Source organism: Cariama cristata, unplaced genomic scaffold, assembly GCF_000690535.1.
Source record: "Cariama cristata isolate BGI_N322 unplaced genomic scaffold, ASM69053v1 scaffold2480, whole genome shotgun sequence".
Classification (NCBI taxonomy): Eukaryota; Metazoa; Chordata; class Aves; order Cariamiformes; family Cariamidae; genus Cariama; species Cariama cristata.
Genome location: NW_009596196.1, coordinates 12,746 through 30,178, shown reverse-complemented (window position 1 = coordinate 30,178; position 17,433 = coordinate 12,746). Strand labels below are relative to the sequence as shown.

The following is a 17,433-nucleotide window of genomic DNA, read 5'->3' as shown; positions in this document are numbered from 1 at the left end:
GAAAGAACGATACAGCAGTTTTATACATTCCTTGTAAACAGATCTCTCACTACTGCGCTTCTTTTGATTTCCTACCTGCAACTAGAGGAGCTCAGATTTTGCAGAATAATAAATTCCCCTGAATAACAGAGCAGCTTAAAGAGTACATCTTTAAAAAAACATACAAATACGTCTATCATCTTAGTTTCCATAAGGCAAAGTTATCTCTTCCTCTGAGCACCTGTGAAGGAGAAAGAACGGACATCACCCCATCTAACCCCTGTATCTATAGCATAAATAGGTATACCAGTCCCAGCAAAGCCTCTGAGCTCACTCCCAGCGGGGCGGCTGGCCAGTGGTGCTGAGCCCACGTGCTTCAGCGAGCAAAACAGCAGCGTTACAGAGGACAAGCACCTCACTCATCTTTCCAAAGTGTTCAAAGAACCGGGGAATGAACTGGGTCATTGAGTCATTATTAATACACTTGTTCTCTGACAACAGCAGAAACGTTTCCTTTTCCTTCCTGAAGATACATGTTCACCATACCGCGATCCTGGGCAAGACTCAAGCAGCACGGCTTTTCCATTCATCTTTGCCCTAAACACTCAGCATAATGCATTTGGCAATTAAATTTATTTTACAGAAACTGATAAAAATGCTCTCCTGTAGAACAAATATCAGTATTTTTTTCTTACATTTTCTAAAATTCAGAATAATTTACATTTAATCCTGCTTCTAGATGACACTTTCATCATCCCTATTGACTCCTCTCTGAAAAAGCAACATTACTGTTTTTAACTGGAGGGAATTACTGGACTGCATAAGCAAAACAGTCCTTCGCATGGAGCTCAAGAACCCTCTCTTCCCACTTGCATTTGCTGCCTTTAAGCTCCAGAATTTTTGCAGAAGACAGCAAGGGTTCCTTTTTTTAGCGGGGCTGGGAAGAAATGAGGACCCCAAGAAAGGTGCAAAGCTTTTTTCAGCACAGAACAGTAATGGTGTGCTCACCGGTTTCTGCCTTTGCATCAGTGCACTGAGAAAAGAAAATGGCACAGAAGCTTGTATTTTGTACAGAGGAAACCTTATAAAGGAACAAGAAAAAGGAAAACACAAACCCCGAGAAAGGCAAATACTGCAAATCTAATTTTTGAGTTTCCTCCATGCAAGCTACCTTTGTCAAAAGCTATGACATATAGTCTCTGGTAGCACCATGGGCCTTCTCCACGGCTCCAAAATAATGTCCAAATCTGATACACTGGAGGAGGACAATTGTAACTTGGACACAAGTTTTAAACTCCATTGAACCTGGTCATCTCAGAGGCAAGCTGCTGATAGAGGAAATCATTGCTTTTATGTATTCCGTCTGTTTAATGCCGTTACCAAGGGAACCGGAAGCGTCGATTCGAGTCTTTGTTAGATGGAAGGAAACTTTTCCATATTTTTCCTGATTTAGGTTAAAATAAACAAATAAATGAATGCCACAGGCATCACTTTATCGCTCCTTTCATCTATGAAACCTGCAGAGGCCCGAGAGGGTTTTGTACGGTGACCATCACTCAGCGTTTCTGTCTGCAAACGCAGACCGAACCTGACCCAGCTCACGCTCAGACCAAGCTGGGCTGTTTCGCTGCTCCGCCTGGGTACCCATCTCCAGGCTCTCATGGTCTAAGGTCACCAGCCATTAGACCCTGCTGCCTTCCTTTTTTTGGCAGACTGTGCGAGCGGCTGCAGCGTGAACTGGTTCACAACTTACCCGGCCAAAACAACCCTGTGCACTTTACCGTGGGATCAGCTGGCTGATCCAGGGAACTCGCCGATGGCACAACCGCTAAATCCAGTTAAGGGTGGATGGAGAAGTTTGAAACCAGAAGTTGGAGGATGGAAATAGCTCCTTTCAGTGACAGCCACCAGTGACACTGAACCACGTGTGAAACTGCACCCACTACACTTTGATAAATTCGAGCTGTGGTGCTTTCAGTTGAGAGCAGGACTGCTGATACTTGTGTTTTCCTAAAGGTCAGGATTCATAAAGTTTGTGAATTTTCTTGTTAAAGCTGCCACCTCACGCTCCTCTGTTCCTCCTGCCTATAAGCCCTATTCATCAGGGTACTGCTTGTCAGCCAGCGCTTCTCCTAAGGGCATTTTAAACGTTGATTCTGTAATTACCACAGAATTAGTCTCCCATTGACCTACTATATTTTTTCCTTTACAGGGGATTTGAAGGTGCTCAACTGAACAAAATGTGGGTCTTTTCCAATAACCTGGAATCCAGACTTTTATCTGCCACTCGGTTCCAATTAAGAAAATATATCCTGGTTTCCAACACGTACCTCCCAAGCGCCTACCTATAAGAGAATAATCAACACAAGTCTTTAGGCATAAGTACAGAACCTTTTAATAATTAATTATTTCCTACCAGTAACGTAATCGGTGGGCTACAAAACACAAAGATCTAGATGGGAGATGAAAGCCTTGCTGCAAGCATTTGCCCCCCCAGGCACAGCCTCAGACAACTGTATTTGGATTCCAAAACCCTGCCTGCCGAAAGGGATTAAAATACGCTGCCCCCTTCCTCAGCCTGGTCTGAGCCATCCACGTTTCAGTAGAACCACCCACACACCTTCTGCGCTCATCTCTTTTTTGAGACCAATGAACAAACCACAAACTTTCTGTACCACATGAGAGCATCCCTCATTTCCAGCTTTGCTGAATATTGGCATTCAATTTTATTCCGTGATTGAGACTCTCTACTAATTTCAAGCACCGCTGATTTATGATTTGCCTGGTAACCTGCCTGCTTTTGTAACATCTGTATCCAGTCTTATACATTTGGCAGCACAACAACTAGTTCAGATTATTTGCACAGACAAGACTCCATAGTTGGTTGTTTTCTTTTAACAGTCATGCTCACTGGTGCTTCATTGTGAACCTCTACATTAACTGGAAGGCAGAAACCCGTCTTCACAGTCAAAGCAGTGGCTAAAGTAAGGTTCTTCAAATTCTATTTAAGGTAACTTTGACGAAAACTGAAATAAATAAAAATACCCAACAACAAAAAAAGGCACACCCCCTTCCCCAAAAGTAGCCAAGATTGGGGAAAAAAAAAACAAAACAAACCAAAAAAACCATAGGGGAATCAGATGCCAAACTCAAAACCTCACTGGCATATTTAAAAGCTTCATTTAAACATTTATTTTAACATTCCTCTGCTTTCAGATCTGCTGGATGACGAATGCTGCTGAAAATCAGATCACACAGGGCTTGGTCCTGCAAGACTCTACGCATGCCAGGTCCAACTCAGAAATACATAAATAAATCCACACTTTGAAAACGTGCTTGACTTGAAGTCCATGGGTCATCCCACTGCAGTCATGCTCAACTGCTCGTCCGAGTCAGGGCTGGAGTGCTCAGCGCTGCAGAGAATCCATCCCTTATTAAGGTCCCTAAACACGAAATAAAGAGTTTATTTTCGGCACTTCTGGGGAGCCTCTCTGGTGCTATTCTTCCACAGCAGGATGAATCCAATTATCCAAGCAATGAGAACTCTTCCTCCTCTCACACTAAGTGCGGTGCCCTACACGTTGTCCCATGAGGTATCCTGGCAAGCACACACAGGGAATTTGCTAGAGAGCGGGGCCAGCGGATGCTGAAGCTTGCGCTGGCACAGACCAGTCCGTGCAGTGATACCATACCCCGGCAGCGTAGCTCAGGCTGCCCTAAGCTCAGGTCACTGTGCAAGATCGATGAGGGACTGTCCCAGCCTTGAAGCTACGAATCAGGAAGACAGTGATAAATGCTGACTTGGGACCTACTTACCCACAACTCTGAATTTCATTTGTGTTTTAGGGTCATTCATAGGTTCTGAGAGGCGCAGCAAAACATCATGTGAAACTCATGGCCAATGAGCCCCGCATCTACCTAGAGCAGTAAGAGGTATGGAAACCTGGGGAGAAAATCTTTAGAGGGATCTTCATGAGGCATGAATACGAAAAACCAAAAAGCCTAAGCTGTTAATGTCCATGAGAGACTTTCATGAATTCTCTGAATAATGTGGTGTGATTTTCCTGAGCAAGATTCCCTGATACTCATGTCATGCACTCTGCTGGAGTCCAGTGCTCTTCCAGGGCTTTACAGGAACACCATTTGTTCTGCAGTACAACGGGGCAGAAAAGTTGGAAGTTGAAGCTAAGAATTTTACTTACTCAAATAAACAGGAACACAAAGGAAAAGAGCTGTGGTTGAAGTACTGCATTTCTTCTACTCCATTACCTCTGTGAGATTCAGAGTTTCATGCTTCTTAATCACTCAGCTTCCAAAATATTTTTTTCAAAGATGATTAACACAGTTTTCTTTGTTGCATGAAGCATACTTCTCTTTTGTCCCAACCAAAGAAAGGATCTACTTTATACTACAAATAATTTTCAAGATGGTATCCCAGCAACAAGTATCCAGCAATGTGTACGTCAAATTGGCTCTACTTAAATAGCAGAAAAAGGTTGCAGTTTCTTTCAAGGACTCTGATGATGTTTAGATTTTTTTTTCCAGAGATATGTAGTCTAGAGAAGTAATAAATCAACTGATTTAAAAAGCAGCACTTCAGAGATTTTTGCACATCTTGTCTTGTTTGCTAATAATCAAATGAAAATCCATGTTTAAAATTATTGTTCCCATGTTTCTAACCTCACAACCTTACTTTAGATAAGATTATTATAATATTTTATACTCCCTTTACAGACATTTCTTGGAATTTTATGGAATTAAGCCCCCAGACCTATGAAGGAAGGTCTCATCGGTGAAGGGTATCTGAGGTTTGGCTTGTGAAGATTTTGCTCCACTGCTCATCTGGAGTTGCAAGAATTGTCTCTATTAAACCGCTGGGGAAGCAAATGTTGGGCAAGCAACACAGCACAGAGTTTTCTACAAGAGCAAGGGATCAGGAGATGCAGGTTCTCTGCTACAGACCAGTTCTGCCCCACCTCTTGGACCTCCAAATGTAGGAATTATCCTACAAGAAGCTTCTTGGAGGAGAACCTCCACCTCAGAGGAAAGTCTAAGGACATCTTTGCTCCAGCACTAACTAGAAACACCTGCTTGAGCGCATTCCTCTTGAAAAAAATCTTCTTGAGGGCAAGGTACCATCCAGCAAATGCTCCTGGTTGAGCAGAGCTCCCAGATTAGCAGCATACAATGGCAGTATCCCCACAGCATTAACAGCTTTGACACTACAGCACTTCAACATTTGCTCTATGTACCCTTCAGATAAGCTACAGGAAATTTCAATTGTCACTTAACTCAAGCTATAGATTATTTTTTTTTGTGAGAAGGAAACAGATTACACCATTAGCTACACCTCGAGCTAACACTGCTCTGAAATTATGCCGTGAAAATTGTGCAATTGTCACTTAATCTTAAAATATTCTCATAGGATTTCTCCAGGACAGGTCACACGACCCCCTGCCCTTTCCTTTAATCCACCTGCACTTCCTCCAGGTGCTCCTGGTCCCTACACAAATTCAAATCAAATGTACTCAGATTTGCAGATAGGTCCTGGGAACTTCTGTGTGGGAAACACAGACATGCTGCTGAGGGCCTATCCAGCAGCAACGCCAGCCCAGCACGATCAGCCTTGAACAAACTGTCTTCAACTCAACAGAGAGCAAACACTGCCGAATACAACCAACACTTTGTAAGGGCCAGGAATAAATTCAGATGCTTACCCTGGAAGATGGAAGATTACAAGCTTCTAACGCAGTCTCTACCCGTTTTCTGTCAGCGGAAAACAAGCGGTATATGCTGCGAGACAAAGACAAAACAGAGGCAACAGGTTTAAAGACTGAATATCACTTTCCAGTCTATCACGTCTTTAGCTATTTACTTCCACTTGCTGGCTGCTCGGTAACACAAGCGAGTTTAACGGTGCCCACAAGGAGTTTAACTCTACCCCACACAAGCCCCTATATAACGGATGGTTATTTCAGAAAGTCACCACTGCTCTCTTTGTATTACCCCAGCGACATGCAATTTGAATATATTTATCCTCATTACATGTCCCTGAGGTAAAGAAATTATAGGTTTTTTCTCATTTTACAGAAGTGGAACGAACAAGGGCAGAGAAGCTAAATGTCTTGCTCAAGACCACAAGGGCAATCTATGCCCAAAGGGTATTCGAACAGACATCCCGAGTATCACTGGCCACTCCTTCCTGCAACACATGTTACAAACAGCCGATAAAATTATTGTTCTAGACACAGCGGTCACATGTTCATCCCAGACATATTTTCACACTCAAAAGTCAGAAAGGACTACAGGGTGAGGAATGGGAACAGAACTTACTTCTTCAGAGGAATGCGCCCTTCTGGAGTCACCTGCAGCTTAAGTTTTGTGTAACTGTGGAGAGAAAAACACCCAATTTTATTTTTACAGCATTTTCAGGTACCTCTCCACCAACTTTAGAGCTCAGTGCTAGTGCTCTTAGCACAAGGCAAGTTCCACTCAGCTCTTTTGCCCAATATGAAAACCTGTTGGGATATCAGTAATAAGAAAACACCTTTTACTTCAACAGCAACGCACCTGTAGTGTCAAATACTGTCTGTCCTGCAACAGGGCATTGCAAATATCATTAATGCACACATTTATCATCCCCCCGAGCTCCTTCTCACCCAGGTGCCTGTCAGTCTACCAGCAGACTGAATTGTGGCACACAGGCTACACAACTTGACTGGAAAGCTGGCTGTACTCCTCTTCCAGAGGCTGAAATTGCCCTGGGATGTTGCACACCAACATCCCTGCCTCCCTAAGCCCTCTCCATAAGATACCTGTGAAGGTTTCTCCCTTTGACCCTAGAAGTTGTCACCCCCCAGCTGAAGGAAGTCAAAGAGCTGGCAATTGGAATGTCTCCACACCAGCAAGAGCATCAGTACACTCAGCAGCCCTGGGCAAGCCCAAGACATTTCCAGTATGAAGCAATATCAAAATTACACGCTGAAACAATCTACAGGCAGGCAATCATCCAGCTTTTGGAGTATTTAGAGTATCTCAGTGTCTCAGGACCCGTGACTTCTCTCACATGCTCATTAAGGCAGGGGGCTAAATACACATCTATCTCTGTCCAAATCTTTCAACATATTGATTCAAAGCCTACTGAAAGAGGAGTCATCCAGTAGCTTTAATGAGAAGCAGTTGGGTCTACAGCTGCTATGTGATGGTCCTCCCAGTACATGAGGTCTACTGGTTACCAGCATAATGTTTACCAGCAGCAGCCTGCAAGGAGCACAACTTTGAGTGCTTCATCTCTTCCAATTGAATATAATGAAAACTAAATGGGTTTTGCAGTAATATGATCTGATAAAAAAATGTGGCAACACTTCAGTATTTAAGAGGATTTTTTCGGTTGGTTAAAAAAAACCAAAACCAAACAAACTTTTTCACTTTTCCCACTGGCCTACCAAAAGAAAAGGAAACTACATGGTTCTAATAAACTTCCCTTTTTTTCCCCAACCAAAAATGTCATTAGCAAGCACTTCAAAAACAAAGTATGTGCTAATATCCTAACTAGGATAGGAGCATTTTCACAAATGCTTGTCTCCTCATATGCATCTTCTGGAAACTGAAATCTGTTGTGCTACTGTGTCATCAAACAAAATCATTATCCCCTTTGCCCCATCTCCCAGCACTGAGCTAGACTAAAAAGAAGAAAATCACAGCGGTTAGCAAAAAAGTTTCTTTCATTTTGCCTTCTAGTTTTTTAAACTTTTGGGTACATTCTGGTCACATTTAATGTTTTCCTCTACACCCAAGAAAGCCAGAAATAAAAGAAAATGGAGGGTGGGGCGAGAATTCTGAACTTCAGGTAAAGCAAACTAAAAATGTGTGTCTGCAGAACTGTCAGCCCCCCTTATACTCACCACCTTTTTTCCTCCCAAATCCTTTGCTACATATGGGACACTATTTTTTCTCCTACAGCCATTATTCACCCATCTAAGAAAACCAAGCACGTTATTCCTGTTAAAAAGCTTGCTAGGAGATACACCCATGGGAGGCAGTCGAATGGACTCATTTCAGTAGTGCAGTGCCGACTCCAAGAACGACAAACGCTGGACGTAACGCTGACCCAAGGTTTCCACAGTGCAGTCACCCTTTGCTCGTGACGGCGCTGGTCAGCACTTCAGTACTCATGTACTCCAGTGTCCATTTTTGCACCCCAACACAAAACCACACTGCACGGGTACAATAGAGGAATGAGCACATCATAACCAAAATGGCAGGTCTTATTAACCACTTCTCCTCCTAAATTAACTCTGTTTTTCTCATCTGACCAAACCACAGGAAAGCTACTCAAGCTGTTTATTATTGTGTTTCCAATGCTGCAAGGGACTGAATACCACAAAGAAAAAAACCTTAATTCTGCTCTAATACAATTTGCTTTTCTATTTCAACAAAAGGGTTCTGATAGGACTGCAACCAACTCTTTGCTTAGTACAGTTATTATAATGGGGATATATTTTTAATCTTCAAAGTCAAAGACTTCTTAAGTGACTCTGATTTGCCATCTGTGCAAAGGACCCTGGAAACCCTACAGTTCCCAAGTGATTTATTAATTAGTGGAAAAAGAAAGAGACACAGAAATGCCATGCTTGCCTGCTACTGAATCTATGCAACATGTCCAGTGACTTCATCTTTAATTAATGTTGCTTGAACAACCACCGAAAAATGGCTACAAATAAGTCTGGCTCTACTATACTGTGTGATAACAAGTTCCTCCTTTGAACCTGGTATGAAAACGCCCATGAGGTACAGCCACAATCCTCCCCGTTACAGACTCATCAGCAAAGTCTGCTGGCCACCTAGGAACTTGAGTAGTAAGGGGCATGGAAATAGTAATATCAAATCACTCCCGTAATTCATCTACAACCTGTGGAGATGAAGGAAGTCATCTCTGCTCTTGCTCTCACACTTGGGTCTGCTCGGGTTAGCACAGTGCTTTCTCTACTGTCAACACGTGGAGTCAAAAGGAAATGTTAAATGTTTCCCTCCATTTGGGATTTTGTTTGCCTAATGTATCACTGCTGTCCCAACACAGCATTATCAGACACAAAGCTGTAGTTCCTGCAACGTCCAGCCTTCAAAGTTTCTTCAAGAAGTTCTGTTGCCTTCATCTGCACCACAAGGAACACTAGGAGAAGAAAATACACCCCACACCCCCCTCCCAGAATAGGCACCTATGAGTACGTACATGGGATTAATATTAAGCAGTTGGGAAACTTCTGACTAAATATGGGTGCATCCAATGAAGTTAGGCATGCACAGCCTTTGAAAGTCCAGAAAAAGGGCAGGTTAGCTTGCTTCTTGGATGGAGGCAAGTTTTAGAAACCTAAGCCCCAGCTTGGTATTCAGCTGGACCGAGCCTCTGTCCATTAGTAGAAATTAAAAGGTGTTTGGGGGACACACAGAGCTGAATTTAACCAGCTAACTCGTAGGCTGGGGGGGGTATATCTCCTCTTTTAGAAGCCGAAAAGGCCAGCTAAGTACCCCAGTTCATTACCATCACTATCTGGTAGGCTTTCCCATGCTGTTCATGACACTGTCACCTATGCAAAACTCCCTCAGCAAGTGCACTTATCATCCAGTCGAGAATCGCTCATCTCAGGTTTAGTTCTCTTTCCTTCCAGAGGTGTGTTTTTACACTCCAAACGTTCTCATAAATGGCTTTTCTACTTTGTCGAAAGCAACTCAGAATCTGCGCCCTGCGCAAGGCAATCTAGATGAATGGATTCACGGCCTCCCTCTGAATCACATGAAAACCAGAAAGATTAGGCTGAAGAAAACGGACTTCTTGCATTTCTCATTTTTTGATCAGTTACAGAAAAAAGGGAAAATAAACCAGAAGCAAGTCAGTCCAGAATATTCTTTCAGTTTAAATTGAGCGCTTCAGACTACAGCTGAAGCTACTACTTTGGTAAAGAAGGGGAAGAGGGCATTTAATTCTGTTAGTTTGTCCGAAGAACGCTACCAAGACTTTTGTTTAAATGATGTTTAGATAACAGGCTTTTTAAAACCATGAGAAAGGACAGGCTGTGTTTACAAAAGTGACAACTCATCAAAGCAGAAACAATAGATGACAACGTGACTAACAAGCAAAGAGGAAAATGACGCAGAGAAAAGAGCAACGCCCCCAGCATTAAATATGACGGCCACTTACGCTTTTTCCAGAAACGCGTCCCTTGACATGTTCTGTGCCAACAAATTTGTTGCCAAACTGAACACTTCATCTGACCATTCCTGTAAAGAGAAAATTTGATTAAATGAGGCTTAGTTTAGATGTTTACTTACACAATGCAAAATATTTTTGAAAATTACATCGTTAGTAAAAAGCGCCTAATTAAAGGCTGAACTTGATTTTTCCCGTTACAGCTTCCCTCCTCATCTGTGAGACCTGATTTTCTCATGCTGCAAAAAAAATGAAGACTGTTACAGATATTTTTTTAAAGATATCTTATTCCATTGAACTGGAAAAAAAAAATCATATGGATAAATGTCTGATGCAAACCACATTCAAGCTCCGAGAAGATGTGCAATAAATGCCCCAGAAAAATACATTTTCTTGTGTGTTGGACACTGTTCTGGTTGACACACTAAGGATTAAAAAAGAAGCCTCTATATCACCATTCTTATAAAATGAAGCTGAAATGGGCTTAAATCCCTCTGCAGACAGATAGACCCGACAGGGTGGGATACAGGTCACACCATAGCAAGTCTCTTGCTTCAATGTCCCCTCTTGCAGGAGCTCGTTGGGAGAGCCTCCGCATCACACTCTCTACAGATCATGAAGTAATTCAGACAACAAATACCATGCCTTATCTTTTATGGTGGATACCGAATTAAGAACTGTAAGTACTGACTCTATCTAAGATCTTACTAGGTAACATAAGAAACGCACTTAAAAAACCCAAACCAGCAGAAATGTATAGGAATAAATTTAAATTATTCTCATGTACAAGGAAGAAGATGCAAATCCAAACAGAAAAGGTCCTCTCCCCACTGCTGTACATCCCTACACTGTGATCCTATCCCTCACTAAATTATTTCCCCCCTTGCTACCCTGACGTAGAGAAGAAATGTCCTCCAGCCGCTCACGGGAAACCTCCCACCGCCGCCTGCAGGCACTGCTCTTCCCATGGCTCTCCCTCACTTTTCCTCTCTTCTATTTTCCAGACTTTTCTCAACTCTGTGTACGTTGCTGAAGTCCTTCCCTTAGGTCTCTGAGCTTTCCCGGGTTCCCAGCAAGGCTGATCCATGATTATAATCTGAAGTTTAGACTCTCGCTGCTTGTCCTGTCGCTCTCCTCCCTCGCAGGTCTCTCCTGCAGCTTTTCATCAATGACATCAAAGCATTTTTCCTTGCTAACTTGGTGCTTATTTACAATCTTTAATTGCAATTCTTTTTAATCACAACTGCAGTTTTGGATTAGCTTTGTTTCACCCCTTTAAAAGAAAGGGATGAAAAAAACCAATGCCTTTGCAAGCAACGTGATACTTTTTTTTAACTTGATGAAGTTTTCTGAGCTTCCTTTGAAACTAAAATTGAGTTTCCTTTCCTATCAGTCCAGATCCAAAATTCCCATTGCCACACAGTCTCTCAGACGCATACTCTTTGAGAGGTATTTCCTCCCTTTGGCTCTTCTTTTTCTTGAGGAAAAATACAAAAAATGGGGGATTTAACTCTGACAAAAACTGGTAACGATGAAAAGTATCATTGACTTCCAATGAAACAAATGTTGCTACGTCACTTTGGAGCTTATGAGCTTGTTTTACCTAAAAAGCCTCAGGTTTCCACGTGACTGGGCGATTGACTGGAGAGAGGTTCAGAAGTTATAATTTTTTCTATTTTTATTTTTTTTTTTAACCTGCCAAGGTTTTTTGCCCTACAGCTATCAGATCTTGTTCCTGAAACCATCTCGCACAGTTGCTCCCAAGGAAGAGATAAGGCTACCTGTAACGCCTACTGTTATAGGGGCCTTCGATATCCTTCAGCTATCAGATCCTTAAGTCCACCCCATTTATAACCTCACCCCTAAGCAGCCGAGACAACACATCTCCCTGTGACTGGCATTTCTGGCAGAGAAACCTTCCTCTCTCTGACACAGATTTCTTGTGCTGGAGGCAAACCACCGCTGCTGAGAGTCCTCCCCTCCACCTCTTGTGACCACTTCCATTCTTCTTCTTTAGCTGTTTTTCCTTCTTAGGTCTAATTTAAAAAAAAAAAAAAACCAAACAAAAAAAAAAACCAAACCACAAAACATGAGGGTGTGAGAAAGAAGAGGAGGAGGAGTCAGGTTCGTTAGCAACACAACTGCTTTGCTGTGACTCTTGGAACAGAAAGCGTATTAAGTGCAGCATCCGTTTTTCCTCTTGGCAAGTCATTTTTCCAGGCTCAAAATAGGCTCATCTTGTAAACTCTGCTTTGTTTAGGCACTAATAATAGCAGTTAAAATGTCTCCCTGTGACACTAAAGGCTGCAGAGATTAATGGTAACATAAAATATTATTTAGAAATTGAAAATACGTTGGCTTTTAACAGATCTTGATAGGCTATGTTTGGATCTCATTAGTTCTGCTGGGCTTAAAACCAAAGTATTTTGTAGAAAACAGAAGTAGGGCACTTCAGGAGTATCCCACAGCCCAGCTCTTCCTTCTCTTTGTCCGAGTGCTTGTTGACAGCAATGTAAGGGGAACTCAGTTATTATGTGCCTGTCACAAGCATTATTTACACAAACTGTCTTGCCGTGTTCCTTTGCTAGCTTTTCCTGGCTCTTCAAAGCGATCACATCACTCTTGCCAAATATTCTAAGGGCTACCTGCAGGCTGAGCCATTCCTAACGACGCAGGTGCCAAGTCAACAAGTCACAAGCAGTATTTACTCACTGCCTCTCCCATTTTAGGGTCTTCATTCCAGCCACCATAGAGTCCCAGCCAGAAACCCAAGGTCAGAAAATATGCCAAGGATCACATCATCTTTCCAGTCACCGGTCTGAACCCTCAGCAGGAGGGGAAACAACAGCCCTGAGCACAGACCCGAAGAAATAAAGGAGATGGTTTGGACTGACTTTGATGGGCTTGCATCAAGCTGTGAGCCAAGATGCCTCTTGCCGCTTTAGCTACCAAATGGCTCTGTTTCCTTGGGTTTGCTGTACGGTACAGAGTACAGCCCATACGCTCGCTCCATGCATGATGCACTCTGCAGCCGTCTTTACCAGCAGCAGCGATTCCTGAAGGCCGTGCTCGGTGAAAGCGCTCCGCGGGGTAGAAAGCTGTTATGTGTAGAAAGAAAACAGCCTACTGCGGAAAGGTTATAACAGCCTCCCAATCACCGCGGTAGCTGCAGACTCCTGTACAGATGCAATACAAAAGGAAAATATAAATCTTTTGATATTTTGAAATAGGGCTATACTAGTGCCAACAAACTGTTTGCAGACTGGAAGCCTCTGATCCTGTTTGGTAGCGGAAGAACCCAGCCTTCCAACATTCAACGCCAAGCAAGTCACATCCATCATGATAAGAGCTCCCTGAACTCGATCTCCTCTTGGCTACGTCCTGTTACACTAATTCATATTTGTATCATTCCTGTGAACTTTACTAACAAATTATTTAGCTGTTCTGTGCTTTGGCAGGTAGCATATAAGCAGCAGTTCATTTGGAAATCTGTTGCTTAGTGAAGTAATTTCTCTCTTCTATTACACACATCAAGATACATACCGTAAGACATTTATCTCAACAGAAGAGATGAGACTTTTCATAAGACAAGACAGCACATATTCTTGAAAACACTTCCTTCAAATCAGAACTGACTACGTGTGAAGACAATGTTTCTCACACATTTGTTTTTGGTAGGAGGCTAACAAAGCAAGCTGCTGAAATTCTACACTTTTGGCATCCTTATGAATTTTATTTTAAAAAAATGAAATGGATGTGAATTTATATGGTTCCCTTTATCATTTTATTATTCTGATCAAGCTCTTAGATATGCTGGGGAAGCTGGAAAAACAAAGATGTATGCTGGGAAGCATAGTATAACACAACTTGTGAATCATCTTTGACGACATTATTTTACTTAGGGAGGAATTCATCAGCTCCTAGTGATGGACCTGATCCAAAGCTCATCAAACTGAGGAGAAACAGATTTCCTTGGGCTCTGGATAGGGGTCTGTATGGCCAGGATGGACTAGTGTGGTGAGAACAGAGTTGGCATGAGAGGCACAAAGGAGAGTGAGGGGGAAAAGATGGGAAAGACGAGACATTCACTTTTGAAGTTACTGCATTTGGAAAGAGAATGAAATACTGTAGTTCAGACACAGAAGCTCACAGGTCGGACTTCTTCATGTTGGAAACGGAGACGGAGAAAAAGAGCAGCTGCTCAGAATAGGGTTTGAGAATAAATTTCTTTCTTTATCCTGGCTTCTGTAGCACTGTGCTTGTGGACGCTTACAAATCTTATCCTAAGATAGGTACCCCCGTCGGAAAATAAGCAAGCGCTGTATCAGTGCTACTTCTCTTCATCATCAAGACGTACCTAGCAATCTGCCTTTTAGACTACTACCTAATGAATTTCAGGCTGCATTCTTTGAACAAACCAGTTGCTCAGCACCCTTCAGCTCATCACTAATGTACTTTAGTTACTTTCTCCTGGAGGAATGCACATAAAACCGTGCACTGCGACTACAGTGTCATTTCTAGCTCTTTACTTAGTTCACTTAAAGCAAGTTGAATAGCCCAAGACTCTTATTTTGATAATTTTCCCACAACTTGGCCAGTGGATGTGCTGAACAGAGTTTGTAGCAGAACAGGAAGCCTTCTGCAAAGGAAGAAAACCCCATAATTGAATAATTTTAACTGCCTCACTAAGACCGTTACAGTTTACTTTGCCTTTCTCCTCCAAGGCAGGACTGCTCGATAGTTGTCACACAACTTGAGAAATAAGGTATTGCAAAGGAAGGGTTAATCCAAAAAATATTCATGTACTGAAAAGGGAAAGGTGGGGGAGTTTTCCATTGACACGTGCTTTTCCTGGAACATCAGCAAGCAGGGTCAAAATTTGCACGTGTGACATTGAAAACGTCTTGCATTGACATGCCTTCTCAGAGCTCCCCCAAGAGATGATTTGTGCCTGATGTGCTTATTTATTATGACTTCTCTGAGTCACTACATGGGTCCCGGAGACGGTAAGGAGTAGATTCTGTGGTCTGGCTCATATAAAGTTAGAAAACATGTAAAAAAAGGAAGAATTTTTAGATGCATTCAACCATGACCAAAACTCTGTTTTCATAGAAACAAACAGGATATTTAACGTGATCTCTAAGTAAGCACAGCTAATTTGCAATGCTCTGAAAATCGCATCCCCAGGCCACAGTGCCCGATTGATAAAATGTTAATTTATGTGGTCTAGCATATTTACAAATAACAAGGAAGACTTAAATTCTTAGTTACTCAGATCGTAGGAGTTGCTCAGGATTTAGAGCAGCCAAGCTTTTCTAAAACATCATTTTATCTACTGTATTTTAAGGTTCCATTATCAAACAGCAAATAGCCCTAAAATACCAATTTCTGCACTGTTTTAGCAAATAGATTATGGTTCCCTGATTGCTGGCTAGACAGCAAAGTAAAAAGGGATGTACGCTTCTGATTTGGCTGATTTTCCCTTTTGTTTGCTAAGGGCTAACCATTTTTGCTGGTAAAGCTTTAGTATACCTTTTCATTTTCCATCATGGGCATAGGTTGTGTTTTTTTTTTCCTGAAGAGTTGTTGCAATCGCTTTCACTTTTGCACTGCTAAGATTTCTTAACCACCCCTGCAGAGTATAGCTGTGCGTTTTCAAGTCTGAGGACAGCACTCCCCACTCCGCGGTCCATGGACCACCACAAACTCTTTTTGTTTCTCTTCTGTCATATCAAAGAAACAGTGGAAATAGTGTTTTTGCCAAGCTGACCTATCGGTTAACAAAGATTAGCAGAGACAGAAACCTGGCAAACAAAAATACATCCTCCTAGCTTAAGGCTTTCACCCTATGACCCTTTTTCTCCTGGTCTGACCATCCTTGTTGCCTGGGAGGTGACAAAATAAGTCCTTACTGTTGTTAAATTACCACAGTCTACAGAGAAATTCTCTTTTTAGCATCATCTATTGGACTCGAGGATGCAAACTGTACTAAAGTGTGTTCTGTGCATGGTTATCTAGAGATTGTCATCAGAGTCTACCCATATGAATGGAAGCAGAAAGAGGAGTAGCTTTTGAATGTCAGTTTGGAATAGATAAAGCAAAGAGCTCCCACTTCATTAAACACAATTGAGTCATATAGAAATTGGAAGAAGGAAAAAACCAAAACAAAACATGTACTAGTATCAATCGTAACTTGCTTGGCACAAACAACTGCATTCTATGTGGTGTCTTGGACAGAAATGAAGGGACCATCCACCTGCATGGAAAAAACACTTTGCTAAGGTAATGCCATTGACTACACAATTCTTATCAAGGGCTACCAGTAGGTAAAATGCGATGCCTAAAATTGACCTTTGATCACGAACAGAAACGTTCATGCATGTAAATTAAACAAGGGGTCTGCTGACATACTTGACTACACAAGGTAGAGCTGTAGATTCCCACTGCTCTGATAAAGGTCAACCTTAAAAAGTCAACCGTTTACAAACTTTGTTCTCACAGATGATCCATAATTCGTCCACACTTAGAACAAGCATAAAAGGGTGATAACTACTGAAAGATATTGATATGTGTTTGGAGAGTCACAGTACACATCTTATAGCTGAGTAAAAATGTGCATGTAGCATCACGTTCATAATGCTTATTTGGGCTTTACAAGCAATGTTCTGAAGATGAGCACACATACCAGGCTGCTGAACAAAGTCCCTGAAAAAAAAAGGACTGCACATTTCTTCTTGGGTACTGAGTGGCACAGCTCTGTAACAGAATTGAGGTTCATTTCATAGCAATCTCCACTTTTATCTCATTTATCCATAACTAAACCCAGTATTTTAAAAACATTAATTTTATATGACCCAGATGAACGTATATTACCTTTGCTATATCCTCTTGGAATGCCACCAAGTTCAAATATGATATATTGACCAGGTCTGGACCATAGACAACAGTTATCATTCGATTTTCCAGTCGACCTCCTAGGTTCCCAGCATCCAACAGTTCACGCAGTTTTGGATCCTGCAGGTAAATACATAACAAAATAGTTACAAATCTTTTGCAAATACTTACGCTAAAAGAGTTGATTATTTTTGCAAATACTTCAGTTTTGAAAACTTGTATTATTTTGAACATGACAGCACTTGGTTCTGATCAGGTTAATTAGTCATTAAAATATTTCAAGTTATTAACCCAGAATAAAAAGAAAACTACTACTGTAAATCCTTCAAAGCCTTTGAGTTCTGTGTTGGTAC

At 41.9% G+C, this 17,433-nt stretch overlaps 1 protein-coding gene across 1 annotated transcript in view; it reads right to left on the bottom strand.

The window, feature by feature from the left end:
* PLCB1 (phospholipase C, beta 1 (phosphoinositide-specific)) overlaps nt 1-17,200 on the bottom strand; it is a gene marked incomplete at both ends in the record, with an annotated part of 80,575 nt that extends 63,375 nt beyond the window's left edge. Inside the window, 4 exons of the mRNA XM_009704931.1 lie at nt 5,697-5,772; nt 6,313-6,366; nt 10,178-10,257; nt 17,060-17,200. Of these exons, the coding sequence (XP_009703233.1) occupies nt 5,697-5,772; nt 6,313-6,366; nt 10,178-10,257; nt 17,060-17,200 (351 nt within the window). The remainder of the gene's footprint in view (nt 1-5,696; nt 5,773-6,312; nt 6,367-10,177; nt 10,258-17,059) is intronic.
* Nucleotides 17,201-17,433: the final 233 nt, after the last annotated feature.